Source organism: Arachis duranensis, chromosome 3 (genome assembly GCF_000817695.3).
Source record: "Arachis duranensis cultivar V14167 chromosome 3, aradu.V14167.gnm2.J7QH, whole genome shotgun sequence".
NCBI classification, from domain to species: domain Eukaryota; kingdom Viridiplantae; phylum Streptophyta; class Magnoliopsida; order Fabales; family Fabaceae; genus Arachis; species Arachis duranensis.
The window spans coordinates 50,060,431-50,077,380 of NC_029774.3; the positions used below are offsets into that span (position 1 = coordinate 50,060,431).

The 16,950-nt window shown below is 30.5% G+C and overlaps 1 protein-coding gene and 1 pseudogene across 1 annotated transcript; both read left to right on the plus strand.

Moving 5' to 3' along the window:
• Positions 1–9,525: 9,525 nt before the first annotated feature.
• Positions 9,526–11,352, plus strand: LOC107479177 (uncharacterized; annotated as a pseudogene).
• LOC107479189 (uricase-2 isozyme 1-like) lies at positions 11,121–14,467 on the plus strand. The gene is made up of 9 exons (XM_052258294.1): positions 11,121–11,135; positions 11,599–11,655; positions 11,697–11,803; positions 12,034–12,207; positions 12,375–12,465; positions 12,919–12,992; positions 13,434–13,539; positions 13,861–13,942; positions 14,125–14,467. The coding sequence occupies exons 1-7, from the start codon at positions 11,121–11,123 to the stop codon at positions 13,441–13,443; spliced, it is 528 nt and encodes a 175-aa protein (XP_052114254.1). The 3' UTR covers positions 13,444–13,539; positions 13,861–13,942; positions 14,125–14,467.
• Positions 14,468–16,950: the final 2,483 nt, after the last annotated feature.

Below are 16,950 nucleotides of genomic sequence, written 5' to 3' on the forward strand. Positions count from 1 at the left end.
CTCTAATTGGGGACTTTAGCAAAGCTAAGTCACAATCTGAAAAGGTTCACCCAGTTATGTGTTTGTGGCATTTATGTATCCAGTGGTAACACTGGAAAACAAAGTGCTTAGGGCCACGGCCAAGACTCATAAAATAGCTGTGTTCAAGAATTAACATACTAAACTAGGAGAATCAATAATACTATCTGAATTCTGAGTTCCTATGGATGCCAATCATTCTGAATTTCAAAGGATAAAGTGAGATGCCAAAACTGTTCGGAAGCAAAAAGCTACTAATCCCGCTCATCTAATTATAATCTGAGCTTCACTTGAAACTCTGAGATATTATTGCTTCTTGATTTCTTTTTATCCTATTTTATTTATCTAGTTGCTTGGGTACAAGCAACAGTTTAAGTTTGGTGTTGTGATGAGCGGATATTTTATACGCTTTTTGGGGGTAATTTCATGTAGTTTTTAGTATGTTTTTATTAGTTTTTAGGAAAAATTTATATTTCTAGACTTTACTATGAGTTTGTGTGTTTTTCTGTGATTTCAGGTATTTTCTAGTTGAAATTGAGGGAGCTAAGCAAAAATCTGATTCAGGCTGAAAAAGGACTACTGATGTTGTTGGATTCTGACCTCCCTGCACTCAATGGATTTTTTAGAGCTACAGAAGTCCAATTGGCGTGCTCTCAATAGGGTAGGAAAGTAGACATTCAGGGCTTTCCAGTAATATATAATAGTTCATACTTTGCTCGAAGATAAATGACGTAAACTGGCATTTAACGCTAGTTCCATGTTCCATTCTGGCGTTAAACGCCAGAAACAGGTTGCAATGTGGAGTTAAACGCCCAAAACAGGTTACAACTTAACGTTTAACTCCAGAAACAGCACAGGCACGTGAAAAGCTTAAGTCTCAGCCCCAGCACACACCAAGTGGGCCCCAGAAGTAGATTTTTGCACTATCTATCTCAGTTTACTCATTTTTTGTAAACTTAGGTTACTAGTTTAGTACTTAAAACAACTTTTAGAGATTTATTTTGTACCTCATGACATTTTAGATCTGAACTTTGTACTTTTTGACGGCATGAGTCTCTAAAATCCATTGTTGGGGGTGAGGAGCTCTGCAGCGTCTCGATGAATTAATGCAATTATTTCTATTTTCTATTGAAACACGCTTGTTTCTATCTAAGATATTCATTCGCACTTCAATATGAAGAAGGTGATGATCCGTGACACTCATCACCATTCTCAACCCATGAACGCGTGCCTGACAACCACCTCTATTCTACATTAGATTGAATGAGTATCTCTTAGATTCCTTAATCAGAGTCTTCGTGGTATAAGCTAGAATCCATGGGCAGCATTCTGGAGAATCCGGAAAGTCTAAACCTTGTCTGTGGTATTCCAAGTAGGATTCAGGGATTGAATGACTGTGACGAGCTTCAAACTCACAAGGGTTGGGCGTAGTAACAGACGCAAAAGGATCAATGGATCCTATTCCAGCATGAGTGAGAACCGACGGATGATTAGCCGTGTGGTGACAGCTCACCTAGACCATTTTCACTGATAGGACGGATGGTAGCCATTGACAACGGTAATCCACCAACACACAGCTTGCTATAGAAGGAACCTTGCGTGCGTGAAGAAGATGACAGTAGAAAAGCAGAGATTCATAAGACAAAGCATCTCCAAAACTCCAACACATTCTCCATTACTGCGTAACAAATACTCATTTCATGCTCTTTCACTTTTTATAATTGAAACTAAAGAATCCTATTGGTATCATGACTAAGAATAATAAGATAACCATAGCTTGCTTCAAGCCGGCAATCTCCGTGGGATCGACCCTTACTCACGTAAGGTATTACTTGGATGACCCAGTGCACTTGCTGATTAGTTGTGCGGAATTACATAGTGTGAGTGTAATTTTCGTGCACCAGTAGTTACTTGCTTAGACAAGTAGAGCTGAGCTCTTTTCATCGCGTCCGACTCTTCAAAGCAGTCAGGTATACCACATAGGCCTCCTCATTGGATTGGACCTGATTTTTATGTTGGATCAGAGTATAAACATGTGCACATTCAAAACGGCACAAAGTTATTATACTTATTTTAGATATATTCTATTTCTATGTTTAATTTAACAACTTAATTAATAATAAGGGATATGATTAGGAAACAAAACTAATATTATTACATAAATTTGTTAAAAGAATAATTATTTGTGAAAAAAAAAGTTAAAGTGGTGAATTTATAAGGAAAAAAAGTGAAGGAAATATTATGAAGAATATGACCAATTCGACTTGCTAAATAAAGGTTGGCTTCTCATCATGTGTTTTATTCATTCCGAAACCTGAAAATTATTTAAAAAGAAACAAGTTTATTTATCTACCGTTCTATAAATAGATGTTAATCAAGCTCATGATACTTTGCTAATGAATTCATTAGCTGAAGTCAAATTATATTGGAATGGTTGTAAAGAACTCTATGTTCAGTTTGTAAGACAGTGATGTTGGTGAACTCATTTTGTGTGATAAAGCCGGGACAAGAAAATTGCTGCCTTCTATTTTGCTGATATATGCAAATGGTGCTGCGTTGTTGATGAATTAAAGATTAGTTGAGATTTCAGCGTAAGCTTATAATATAATTAATAGAATTTGAGGGGGACTTGTTGTACTTACGTAATGAAAGGAACCCACCACCACTACTTCATCGATCCAATTCGTAAGAGTGAATTTGGTTAATGGGTTGGGTTTTCTTTGTGGGGAATTAAATTTAAGAGAGTTGAATGCTAATCTTTGGAATAACTTTTTCAGAAAATAATTTATATTGTTATATTTGATTGGTACATTATTTTTGGAAATTAAGTGGGTCTAACTTATTTCAAAAATTAACTCAAAAAATAAGAATGGTCTCACATTTATAAGGTCTATTAGATTTTTAATTTTTTCTTTAACATTATATAAAAAATTAAATAAATCTAATTTATCCAAAAATTAAACTAACTTAATAAATAAAGATTGTCTCACACTTATAAAGAGTATTAAATTTTTAATTTTAGATAATGTAAAATTTAATAGTTATATTTAATTGGTACATTATTTTTGAAAATCCACATTTTTATATCTGTTTTTTACTTGTTATATTTTTGAAAATATCGTGTTGACTTTTTAAAATATCTTAATAATTTTAATTCAAATTAACAATTTATACTCAAAATTAACAATTTGTATGGAAAAGTTAACAATATTAATTTAACAGTACTAATAGTTACTAAAATTTAAGAATAGAGTAATATTGTTAAATAGATGTTTTTTTTTTCAACTAAAATACACTAATACCTGTCATTTAAAGAAATTAACGATAAAGGAAAGGGAAAGAAACATAGATCATAATAAAATTATCTATCTATTATCTTGCTAGAAGAGTTTAAAACACAATTTTTTTGATATATATAACCTATATAAAATCAGTTCTATTTTATATTTAAGTTTTTTTGACAATTAAATTTATTTAAATTGACATAAATTTAACAAAATTTATTCACACAACGTACGTATAAAATTATACACTTTTGTGTGTGTTTCTTTTCGTATATTATTTCTGCTTTCTTCTCCTTCTTATATTGGTGTTGCTGTTATTGCGTTTTATTTTTATTTATTTTTTTATTCTTCTTTCTTATGTGTTATTTTGGTTATTTCTTTTTTTTTTTATTTTATTCCTCTTAAAAAACAAGAAAAATTATGAAAATGAAATCATGCACTTTGTCTTTGTGTTTCTTTTTGTGCGTTGTTTCCACTTTCTTCTCCTTCTTCTATTGGTATTACTGTTGTTGTATTTGAAAGGATTACCATGTGTTCATAATACGCAGTGGAAGAAAAGAAAGTAATTCTTAAAGATCTATTTTTGTGTTTAAACTTTATTCCAATAATATACAATATATAGATCAGATCTAAATACCTGTGTACGCTAGTAAAAATCACTTTCTCTTTTAATGGTACGAAGGCGCTATGCGTATCCACACCGAGACCAACCTTTGCTGTCAACTCCTTTACCAATAGACATCTGATCTAAATTGAGAAACCTCTTGCAACTCTTTGCACGCCATAAAATTCTTCTCTAAGAATCAGGCTCACATACGTTTATGTGTATAGAGGTGAAGGAATAAAATCCTTGTGTTTTATTCTTGTCTCCATCACATTCCTCTACTCTTGGCATATCTCTCTGTCTTTCTCATATTTTCCTCTACTCTTGGCATACCTACATATAGTATGAGATTTGTTGTTGATTTTAAATTTGAATCATATCTTACTATTTTAATTTGAATCTTTCAAATTTATGAATCATATTATAACTCAATTTGAAACAGAATCAGTTAGGATCTCATCCAAATTTAGAAATAGAATAACTAATTATTCTCAAATCTCATTTAATATTCTCAATTATCATACTATTATTATATTCTTGGTACTATCAAAGAATATAATAATATTCTATTTGAATTAATATAATTATTTATTTGATCAAATCAAAATAATAATTAAATAATTCTATAGCAAAGATTAGAACAGTCGTTAGTGTGTGACCTCATAGGTTTAATACTAAGCGGATAGTAAATTAGTCGTACTAAATTTACTAATCAAGGTTGGCATCTAGCAACACTCCTCAACGACCCGATAGTATGAAGTAATATATTTTTACTAAGAACCTTAGAAGAACAAAGTATAATTCCTTCCATCTTTCCAGCTCTTGGTTAACCCTTAGAATATGGTTTAATTGTCAAACTCTAACATGTTACCATTATTATAATGAACTGTGAATGACTTAAGAAACTCATTTCTTCATTCATTCAATTCTCTTGGCCAAGGTTTTATTCATCTCAGTCATTATAATCATAGAGCTCAAACTCTTTACCGAGAGTTGACGGATTCTTTATTGACTAATCATTAATTCTACAAGTATTTAAATCATACCCAATATCCATTCAACTAGCACCCTAGGGTATTAGGTGTCCGGAATCAAAGTATAATAAATACATTATTAATTACTATGATAGTCGTAGGTCAAAGGAAACTCTATTACCATGTTCATCTTGAGAATATCCTATTTGACAAATATGTGGTAATTATAACCATTAGTATTTCTCAGAGTGAGTCAGTTCAATGGTCATATCTCTATATGCACCATATATATATATAATTTAATAAATAAGATCTATTAATCTTTATCCAATGAAGACCATTATATATATATTGATCTTTCCGGATTATTAATGTCATTTTTAATAATCCTATGACCAAGAACAATTTAGATTAAATTATAAAGGATTTATCTCTCAATATTATGATCACTATCACAATGATAAATCTCTAAATTTAATCATGGACGTTATTATATTAACATTTTAATATAATAACAATAACAAATTATTTGACACGTGATTGATTGGATTGTAGTCATACTACTTATTCCCAACAGTATTTTATTTTTATTTATTTTTCTCCTCATCTTTATTATGTCTGTAGTTTTTTTGTTTATTTAATTTTATCTTCTCTTTTTCTTGATTTTATTCCTCTTAAGAGAATAAAACAAGAAGAATTATGAGAATTGTTTTCTTTTTTTCTTGATTTTATTCCGTCCTCTTAAGAAAATAAAACAAGAAAAATTATGAGAATAAAATCACGCACTTCTTCTTCGTGTTCTTTTCATGTATTGTTTTCACCTTCTCCTCCTTCTTCTATTGATGCTGTTGTTGTTGCGCTTTTTTATTTATTTTCCTCCTCCTCTTCGTTATGTATTATTGCAGTTATTTCTTTTTCTTTGTTTGATATTTTTTTTCTTTTTCTTGTGGTTTTATTAGGAAGAAAGTTTTAAATTATACAGAATTTATCAGAAAATAGCACTAAAATATCTTAACAATAACACAAAAATTTTTTAATTTTAACACTGAAATTTTGCTTAAAAAACACAAAAATCTCTTCTTTAATGCTGCATTTTTTTTCTTCTTATTATTTTGCTTCTTTCTCTTTTTTATTTTTGTTTTTCTATTGTTCTTACTTATTCTTTTAGGAGTATTACTTCTCATATTAGATTTAAATAAATATGTCTGTACTGTATTGCAATCCTATTTAATTAGTTAAATGAATCTAAGTTCACACTTATTGGATTGAATTCTTATCAAAAATTAAAATAGTACCAAATTTTATTTAAAGTGACACCGAAATTTAAATACAATGATACTGCATGTAGAAAGTAAATTGCATACTAAAATATCATATTGACTCGTAAAAATAAAACAAGATAGCACCGAAATTACTTGAAATTAACACCAAAAGTGCAGTAACACGACACAAAAAAATTATTGAATCTTTCTAAAAAAAATTACACTTTCAATGAATTGAATGATTATCTCATATATAAAATAACATATAAAAATCTAAAAAATAGCACCACAATGTCATCACTCTAACACTGAAATTTTTAACTAAATAATGTGATAGAATTGAGAACTTATTTCATGTAGACTTGAGTTGCAGATTCACAAATTTTAATAGAAAATGAAATAAATAAAAAATTTGTAGATAATACAACAAAATTAAGCAGAACAAGTATAAAATTCGAAAGAGAATAAATAGTTGCATTTATGTATAAGAAGAAGATGTCGTATTTGATGTATAAAATAGCATATAAATATCTAAAACATAACACCGAAATGTCTTCACTCTAACATCGAAATTTTAACTAAATGATGTGATAAAACTAAGTTTATTTCATGAAGACTTGCGTTGTAGATTTACAAATTTTGACTAAAAAAAGAAAATAAGTGAAAAATTACTAGATAACATAGCGAAATTAAGTAGAACAAGTGTGAAAATTTGAGAGAGATGAACAATATTATTTACGTATAAGAAGAAGACAATGATGACGACCACTGCAAAAAAAATGCTAAATACCATCAGATTTACTGTCCAACATTAGCGATTGGTTTACTAATGAATTTATTGACGTATTTGGCAATAAAATTGTCAGGTAAAAAAATTACCGTTGAATTTGGTTTTTTGAATTGTGAACTCTATCCCCCCTCATTTTTTAACTACTCTCTCTTTCTAACCTTCTCCTCTCTCTCTCCCCCTCTCTCTCCCCTACACAAACCACCTCCGGCAGCTCTTCCACCAGCGTCGGCCACCACCAATAATGTTCAAATAACTACGTGGACTCCTCATGTTGCGTTGGTCACTTTATCGTTGTCGTTTTCATTGCTCCTGCCACTGCTATCACCATTGTCGCTATTGCTCTCTGTGTCGTTAGAACTGCCTCCTTCCTTCTTCTAAGTATGTTTTTCTCCTTCTTTTTCTCATTATTTTTTAAATTTATTTAAAAAAAATCCTAATGCGACCTTGCCGATTAGTCACCATTGCTGTCACTTTGCCGTCCGTGCTGCCATCACACTCAAAAAATTTTCTGTGTCGTCACTGTCTTTAGATAATTCACTAATTTGTTTTGATAGTTAAACTCTAAATTCTAATTTATCTAATTTTAATTTATTATATATTAAAAAAATTGTAATTAGAATATTTATATTAGAAATTTAACTATTTTGTAAATTTAAATTCATGTATGTTTTTCAAATTATTTATCTAGCTAGTAAGCACTCATGATACTCCCAAAATCAGATCATGGTGTAAAAATATCCATCAATAATAATGGGAATTCTTTATTTAATTTATGGCAGTAAAAAATTTCAAGTAATAACATTTTGATTATTAGGTTGCAACTCTAACTGACCACAACATGAGAGTGTTTTACCTTGCAATGTTTCTTGATGGTTAGATACCCTGCGTAACATAACACTAATTTTTGTTTATGCAAAACAAAAAAATTGTTTATAATAATAATAATAATAATAATAATAATAATAATAATAATAATAATAATAATAATAACCAATTAAAGATAAAGATCATTGGTCAATTATGTCTATTCTACTTTAGTTCAATCACACATTAGTTCTCTCCTCCTTTGTTTTTTTTTATTTATTTTTATGCTTATTTTTTATTTATTTTTCGGTTGATTATGTTGATAAAGCTAAGGTTCATATCTTATTTTCAAAAAAAATTGAAATCACATATGATGAAAGAACTTGCAATAATATTTTTCAATGTCAAATCTTATGAAAGGAGCTTGCAATAATATCCTCCAATGCCGATCTCTTCTGGTAATAACTATTGATTGTAAGATGAGCGACTAATAATATAAGAATTTAAGTATGATAGACATCAATTAGAGACCTTAATATCATCGATGTTATGTAGTGTGTACAAATCCGAATTATAAGGGCTGTGAACAAATCCGAAGGAGGTCTTTTTCCATTATGGACATGGTGGTTACGGTAAAATGTTCCTTTATAACTTGATGTCAACAAAAGTTAAGTCAGAGGATAAAATAATGCTTAATGTGACTTCCAGTGAAATATCCTCACTTCTCCTACCAAATAGTAGGATTACACACTCTTGATTCAAGATACCTCTAACTATAGATGAATATTCTACGTGCAATATCTGACAGGACTCACCTCTTGCTAAATTGCCGATAAGGACAAATTTAATAATTTGAGATAAGGTACCTATGCTTAACAGGTATTGTTATGAGACATTAGATAGATATTTGGGGGATATTATGAGGCACACATCAGTTACTAATGGCGAGCATCCATTTAGGTGAAAGGCGGTTGTACTCAGTAGATATAGTGCATGTAACCATAATTCTACGCATCAATAGGATATAGTGCATGTAACCATAATTCTTCGTACCTTCAGAAGTCTGATGAAGTTCTACGACTGTCAAGAAACATGAGACTAACTATGGGATGCAAAAATAAAAATCAACAGAAAATCAAGAAATTTAGTAATTGGTTGTTAAAAATTGGTGATGGCCTAATAGGAGATAACTTAGATGGAGAGTTAGAAATTGAAATTCCTATAGATATGATAGTTTCATATTTCAAACAGGCATTTAATTTGATGAGTTAATCAATTTTGTCTTTCCGGGTTTAGTGCATAGTTATCTGTCAAGCAATTACTTTAATAATTGAACAATACTAGCACCAACCTTAGATAATATTGACAAAATAAATAGTCAACTACTATCAATTGTTCCTAGTGATGATAAGGAGTATCTTAGTTCAGACAATTTTTGTGTTGAGGAAGACACTACTAGAAAACTAGTTATTACAGACGGATATTTTCGACGGATTTTATCCCATGAAAATACTGACGAAATTTCAGAAGAATTTTTGGTCGGAAAATAAAAAATGAATTAGCATAAATTACAGACGGAAAAGAGAATCCGTCAATAATTCTGTTGGAAAAATTAAATTTTTTTCGTGAAAAATGATTACGGACAGAAAATCTATCTGTAATTAAATGGACAAAAATGCTGCATTTTATTAAATTATTACAGATGAAAAATCTGTCTGTAATTTAAAATTTTTCGTCGATAATTTTTAGTTAAACCTAGCATTTGCTCGAACTCCAGTCACAACACACAAATCAAAGAAACTCCCTTAGCTAAACTTAGCTTTCCCCTCTCCATCAATGGGCTCCTTCTTCTCTCCACCACTAACAGAATCAACCCGTGAAGCTGATAGAATGCCCAACCTTGTTAGGTCCAGCTCCTTCGTCCCCTCCCCCGTCATTAAGGACAGCCGCGGTTGGCTCCTCGACCCTATCTAGCTAGCTCGAGCTTCTTCCATTTTAGGTTTTTCTTTTTCCCCTCTAACTTCGGTGTTTCTCATCATTGCCTTTTAGTTAGAGATCGGTATGTCAAATTGTATCATGATTAGCATGTTTATAATATGATTATGCGATTGGGCAGAGTCAAATTGAAGTTGAGAATTTTTGGGTGGAGTAATTTGGTGTCTCGTTCATTTCGAGAATAATTTGTATTTTAGCTTTGTTTTTTTTTTAATGAGGATTTTGCATTCTTGTTATGGATCTGTTTCCTAGTGTTTTAGTGGATTTATTGATGTATTTGAGTGTTTTAACGGAGACTTAGATGTACGATGTGATTCTATATTTTGTGGCCATTGGAATTTGAGAGGGAAATGGTTGTTGGTTCTCCGTAGGTGGAGCTCTCACTTGTGCTTCGGTTCATATAGGAGAGATTCAGCCTGGCAGGTTGAGAGGGAATCATATGCATCATGATTGCAACGAGACATTTGTTCTTTGGGGTGCCCTAACCAAATTTAGGGTAAGCTTTATGGGATTCTATATTTCTATTATTTTATTAACATTTATTTGTATTTCATATGTCTTGAGATATTTCTCACTATTTATTGTTAAGTATAGCAACTCTTGCAGAGAGTAAAGGTGTTTTAACAGCATGATGTAATTAATTATTAGTTGCAATCGCAATTCTAAAAAATCGATGAGGCTGCCATAGTTCCATTGCTCTGCTGTGATTCGATCCTCTGCTGATTGGAAGAACACTAGGAAGAACAAGAATTGCATAAAGAGGAACACTGAAAAAAACAGCATAACATGTCACCATAAACATGCTTCTTCTTCTTCTTCTTCTTTTCAGGATGTTTGGTGTGGCCCTGGAATTGGATTCGCATCAGATCATGCTTCTGCTTATGTGGATTGTGTGGTGGCAAGGAAGAATGCTTCTTCAAGAAGGAACCTTGATGCTGTTGAGAGAGCAACACATAGAGAAGAGGTATTCTTCTTTCTCCATCATCATCTTCTACTTCAATTCTTACTGTTTTCTTTTTTATTTATTTAATTGATTCATTTATATTGTTTTCTCTTTAGACACTGCATTTTCATGTTCATATAATTGTTGTGAATTGAAGCCTCTTCTCTTCCTCAATTCAATAACAGTTCTTGATTGCTTAATTGATCAAAGACTTGTATAAAGTATCCAGTCACTGAATTGAATCTGAATCACTTGCTTTTAGACTTGTTCTGGTTTATTTTATTGTGTGCATTACATGTTCCAAATCTGCTATTGCTATTTGGCAGTGTCCATGATCTTTAAAAAGAACTAACCCTGAGAAATCTATGAAAGAGTTCCGAGCAGCTAGTCAAAAACTTGGTGATGGCGTGGGTGTAAAGTCTTTAATGTAAAGCACGGGACTTGAAATGATTGCTGACCAGGTAGTTTCTGCTTTTAATTATGAGTGTTTCTTAATCTAGTGTTAAGTTCTAAGCATTTTTAGGGGCTAATAGTTTCTTCTATTTATGTCCATATAGAACAATTCAATGTATCAAATCTCCAAAGTCAAAGACTCATTTATAATTGAATTTGGTATAATAAAGCTGATTCACTTCTTCTAACATTATATGATGTCTTAATTTTTTGATAATTTTTTACCTCTCCTCTAGCTAATGCTTATCTTGTTTCTCTATTGAAAATTAAGTATAAAATGCATGGCTGAACCATTATCATTCTATGTTGTGTTCACCTCTTTTAGTACATTAATAAATCAATGTAACTGGAGAGAGTATTAAAATATTTTTATTTTCTAATATGTGGATTCTTGTCTTTTTACTATGAAGAATAAATGTTATTCTGTTTGGATACGTAATGCAAATATTTTTTACTTTGTGTTATCAACAGGTGCTCTGGCAATTGCAGTTTGGTCTCCCTTTGATTTACAGAGTTAAAAGCAAGATTGTGATATACAATCCCTTATTTTTGCTCCAACTTTAGTTTAGGTTTTTTGTGAGCAGTCTGGTTTTGAAGGGTTTATACGAGACAAGTACACGGCTCTTCCTGAAACACGTGAAAGGTTGCTGGCAACAGAAGTAACTGGTCTGTGGAGGTAAGACTTCATTGTTTCCTTAGACATTTTTTCCCTATTAGTGAATCTTAATGAAGAGGTAAAAATATAAATAATTTCTGGTGTCGGAAAGAGTTATGCGATTTAAATCAATCACCTAAATCATATAAATATTTTGCAGGCTTAATTCTGACTTTTAAGCAACTTTATTACACTATTGCCACCAATAGTTAAATGTGGAAATAGAGTCATGCTTCTAATGTAAAATATAGGTACTCTTATGAATCACTAAGCAGCATCCCACAGAAGCCACTTTACTTTATGGAGAGGTACGACAATGTTAAAAGAGTTCTGCTTGAAACCTTTTTCGGTCCACCGAATGTGGGGGTGTACAGCCCATCTATTCAAAGCACTCTCTATCAAATGGCAAGGGCCACATTGAACAGGTATCTCTCTTCAATACTCTCCCTGTTTAGGGAGGCAATCGATGCTTCTTTATCCACCCTGCACCTCAGTGTAGAACCCGCAATCAGTTTGTGTTTATTTCCTATGTGCTTCAAATTTATTCTTTAGTTCAATTAAGTAGGGTCTAACAATTAACTTTATGCTTCAGATTTTCTAACATAGATTCTGTTCAACTAAAGATGCCAAATATTCATTTTCTACTAGTCAATATCTCAAATACAGGTGGTCAAATTGTAAAGGTATTCCCTCTTTTCCCTAAGAGTTCACACTACATTAATAGAACCAATGAATAGAATGAAATGGAATAATTGTACATTTTCCCATTTTTAAGATATCAAAGCATGAAATGGAAGAAATTTCATTTCCGTTTTCTGTAAATAGAATTATAAAAGATGAAGAATAAGAAATAGTAGCCAACTATGTTAGGGACTATTGAGCATTTACTCGATAATTAGATATCTAACATATCTTTTCACTAAGAGCTACTACAAAGATGAAAGATGTTTTTGTTTCAATTAGCAGAGTGCTAATATACATCTTCATGCATTTCCATTTGAGAAGGAAATACTATAATTTTGTTAACTGCCCAAATTTTAGGATATATATAGTCGCTGATTAATTCTAAATTGGCCAGTTTTATTTAACATTGCCATTGAGTGCAAAAATTTGATTCTTGTGTATGGTTCTTGCAGAAAGAAGCTGTTCACTTGGTTTTCAATGTTAGATTTGATTGCATCTCATTTTGTCTGTCTCATTGTCATCATAGGTAACGTTTTTCACTTTAGCATTGCTCAACTTTTTGTTATTGGATTTGCAGGCTCTTTTTTATTTCTTAATCTTTGATTAAAGTTTTAACAGCTCCAGAAATTCAATCACCAACATAGTCTATTCTTAACAATTACACTTGAAATTTGACAACTAAAATTAGCTCAAGTTTCATTCTGCCATCAGTAAGAATTATCTACATATTAAGTTTGTAATTAATTATGAAGAAAATTGAAATTATTAATAAAAAACTGTAGAACAAGTTACATTACTCTAGAGAAAATTGCATATAGTAGTCAAGTTTAATTATACTGACATTTTTTTATCTCGGGATAGAAATAGAGAAACAAAAAAGAAAAAATAAATTATATATATATGGGCTAGAGTGACTAACTACTATAACAGAAAACTCAATTCTCAATGTGACCATGTTATGCTTCAGTAGAAATTAGAGGAAGCAAAGATGAAAGGAATTTGAAATTTCGAACGGAGACTAAGAACCACCAATTAAAGGTCCCATTCCAGACAACTGGAGGTGCCCTGAATGTGTAAGTGCTTATGCTTCATAATATATAATAATAGAATTATGGTTTATTAGCATATGCTTTCTCACAATACTCCTTTTCTTTTCTTTAAATTTTCAGGTTAGCCCACTCAATAATATTGATAAATAGTAAATACATACCTAGTTGTAGAATTTTTTATATGATTTGAGTAATTAATTCTCATATATTTGAGTTAATTAGTAGGATTCAGATAATGTACTAGTCATGCCCTTCTGATTGGTTGATAATTGTTTATTAGATTTTAGAATGCAGATATTCAATCATGTACATCAATTAATCAAATAATACTATTATAAATTGCAGTGTCAATGCAACTATTGATAGGTATAAGAAAGCATGTTCAGATTAATCTGGTGCTAGATCTGTTTCTGAGATTAATGCTCAGGTATATGTATAGAACATATTATTTTATATATATTCCATGATAGCCATAATTATCATTATATTAATTAAATTACATTATATTTTGTAGTATTACCAACAAGAAGCAGAAATGGTTTTTTATATATATATTTCGAGATTAATGCTTGTTTTTTGGGGACTTTGTTTTTTATATGATTGGTACAGGGGTGTTGATGATGAGAAGGAATATCATGTGAAATGGAAAGAGCTTCCATATGATGAATGCTATTGGGAGTTTGAGACAGATATTTCAACATTTCAACCAGAAATAAAAAGATTCAATAAATTCCGGTCTAGATCCAGCAAACTTGCCTCCATGAAGCAAAGAAGCAGTGTTAAGGATGATGTTGAATTGAAGAATTACAATATGTAAATTTCAGTCTAGATCCAGCAAACTTGACTCCTATATGTCTCTTTTTATATTTCTTGATTTGGTTACAAAATTACAATGCAAACATTAATGTTTTAATTTGTTTATGATTTGCTTGTTTATAGTACTTTTCTTTTAGTTTGATAATACAATGAATTTGTTTATTTTTTGAAATATTATAAATATTTGAATATAAATTAGATAAAAATTTGTATTAAATTTACATTTATTTTGTATGAAAACAAGTTTATTTTGCAATAGAAAAATCTAAAAAAAATTCTATTTTACCTTACCGACGGATTTACAGACGGATTTTATGTCTGTATTTAGAGTGTGGGATGATTTTCCAAGGTTCAAATTATAGACGGAAAATTCGTCAAAAGATCCGTCTATAATTATCGACAGAAAATCCATTGGAAAGTTCGACGTTTCAAGGAAATGGATGGAGAATTTACATAGAAAAAATCCGTTGGTAATTGGTAAAAATCCGTCGGTAATTTTTCGACGGAAAAAAATCTGTCGGTAAAGAATTTTCGACGAGGCTTTTACAGAGGGACAAAATCTGTCGATAATTTCGTCAATAACCAAAAATTTCGTCTGTAATAAAGACTAAATCTGTCTGTATTAATCAATTTTCTAGTTGTGAGATAATATTTAAAGTCACTTGGAATTTTTTAGTCCAAAAGTATTGAATGCTCTTAATTGTTCTGGTCTTTCACCTCATAAACTGACACTTAATTATGAATGGTGTTCTGGTGATGCTATTTAGAAACATAGATCAGTCAAATGTCCTATAAATGATACACAACTATAGGTTAGGAGACTTGAAAATTACTTTGTTGAATGCAAAATATTAACAGGGACCAAAATAGGAAGAATTGCATTAATCCCAAGAATGAATATGATTCCAAATAATGACAATATTCCAATCAAATTTCAGATAACACAATTTCTATTATTAGTGTCTTTTGGTATGAAAATCAACAAGACTCAAGGACAGACGTTAAAAATCGCGGTCTGTACTTATCAAGACCGATTTTTATGCACGAACAGTTATATGTGGCACTATCAAGAGTTAAAAGTTTTAATTCAAAATCATGAGGAGGTCTCTTAGAATTGCATGATTAATATTGTGTATAGAGAAGTCTTTGATAAATTGAGATGATTGGTACTGCTTAATCAATTGGTATCTCTTTATTATTAATTGTATTTTTTCATATTTTTTTATAATTGAATAAAAATTCTTTTATAAAGAATATTTAAATTTTATTTCATACAGGAACATAGATACAATTTATAGATGTGCAACAATTAATGTTAGACACAAAAAAATGTGTAAACACATTTTCTCATAAAAATTAAGACATTGATTTATTGTATGTATATTATATTTTTTTTAATTAATTCAATTATTTTGTGAATTTTTCGTTATGAATTGTTGTTCAATTGTTTAGTATTAAAAAAATAAATTTGGTTTAATTTAAAATTAAATATATTAAATAATATTTTTATTAAAAATACTTTAGATATAAATAAAATATTAAATATTTTTCATGCATTGCATGGATACATACACTAGTACACTAGTTATATAAAAATCAGGTTTTTGTACTTAATGATAGAGTTGATGTGACATGCTATTCTGAGAATATTTATTGATTTATTTTTTTAATTCATTAAATACAAGTTATTATCATAAATTAATTATATCAACTAATTGATTTGATTAGATATTTAAATATCACATAATTTATTATAATTTATATCAATCAATTAATTGCAATTTATTATATTGGTTGCTTTGATTTTAATTTATAAGTGATAAACCACTATTTCATGGTTTATCTTGTGCTAAATTGAGTGAATTTTGTCAATCTTTCATACACTTACTCATATAAAATGCATGGTTTTATATTTTCCTTCCTAATTTGGTGCTATGATTGAAAACATGCCTCTTTGACTTTAAATTTTCTATTTGTAATCCTCTCTTATTACCATTCGATGCCATGATCTGTGTGTTAAGTGTTTTCAGTCTTTATAGGGCAGAAATGGCTTAGAGGATGGGAAAGGAGCATGTAAAAGAAGAAGGAACACAAGGAATTAAGGATTTCATGAGCGAGCATCGACGCGCACGCGTGGAGCAACGCGTACATGTGACCAGAAGAAAATTTCGGAGCGACGCGTACGCATGGACGACGCATACGCATGATAATGCGTCACGTGCTGCACTAACTGAAAATTGCAGGGGGCGATTTTGGGCTGCTTTTGGACCCAGTTTCAAACCCAGAAACACAGACTAGAGGCAGTGGGCATGCTGAGACTCATGATAAATTCACTTTCACTTTAGTTTTAGTTAAGTTTTGAATTCTAGAGAGAAAAATATTACTACTTCCTCTAGGGTTTTTCACGTTCTTAGATTTTTAGTTTTACGTTTTTTGATTTGATCTTGAAAGAGTTACTACCTTTTATTGAAGTCTCTATCACTATAGTTTGCTTTCTTATTTACTTACTCTTTTATTTTTTCCATTCAGTTTATTTAGAGTCATATATGGATATCTTTGATTTTGGGATTTATTAATGCAAAGTTTATTTTTACATTTAATTCCATTATTTTTTTGATT

Bases quoted from the DNA above. Each gene is read 5' to 3' on its own strand.
- LOC107479189 (XM_052258294.1), top strand. The intron at 11,804-12,033 runs GTAAGACTTCAT...TGTAAAATATAG, and splicing joins GAAGTAACTGGTCTGTGGAG to GTACTCTTATGAATCACTAA. The intron at 12,208-12,374 runs GTATCTCTCTTC...TTTATGCTTCAG, and splicing joins GCAAGGGCCACATTGAACAG to ATTTTCTAACATAGATTCTG.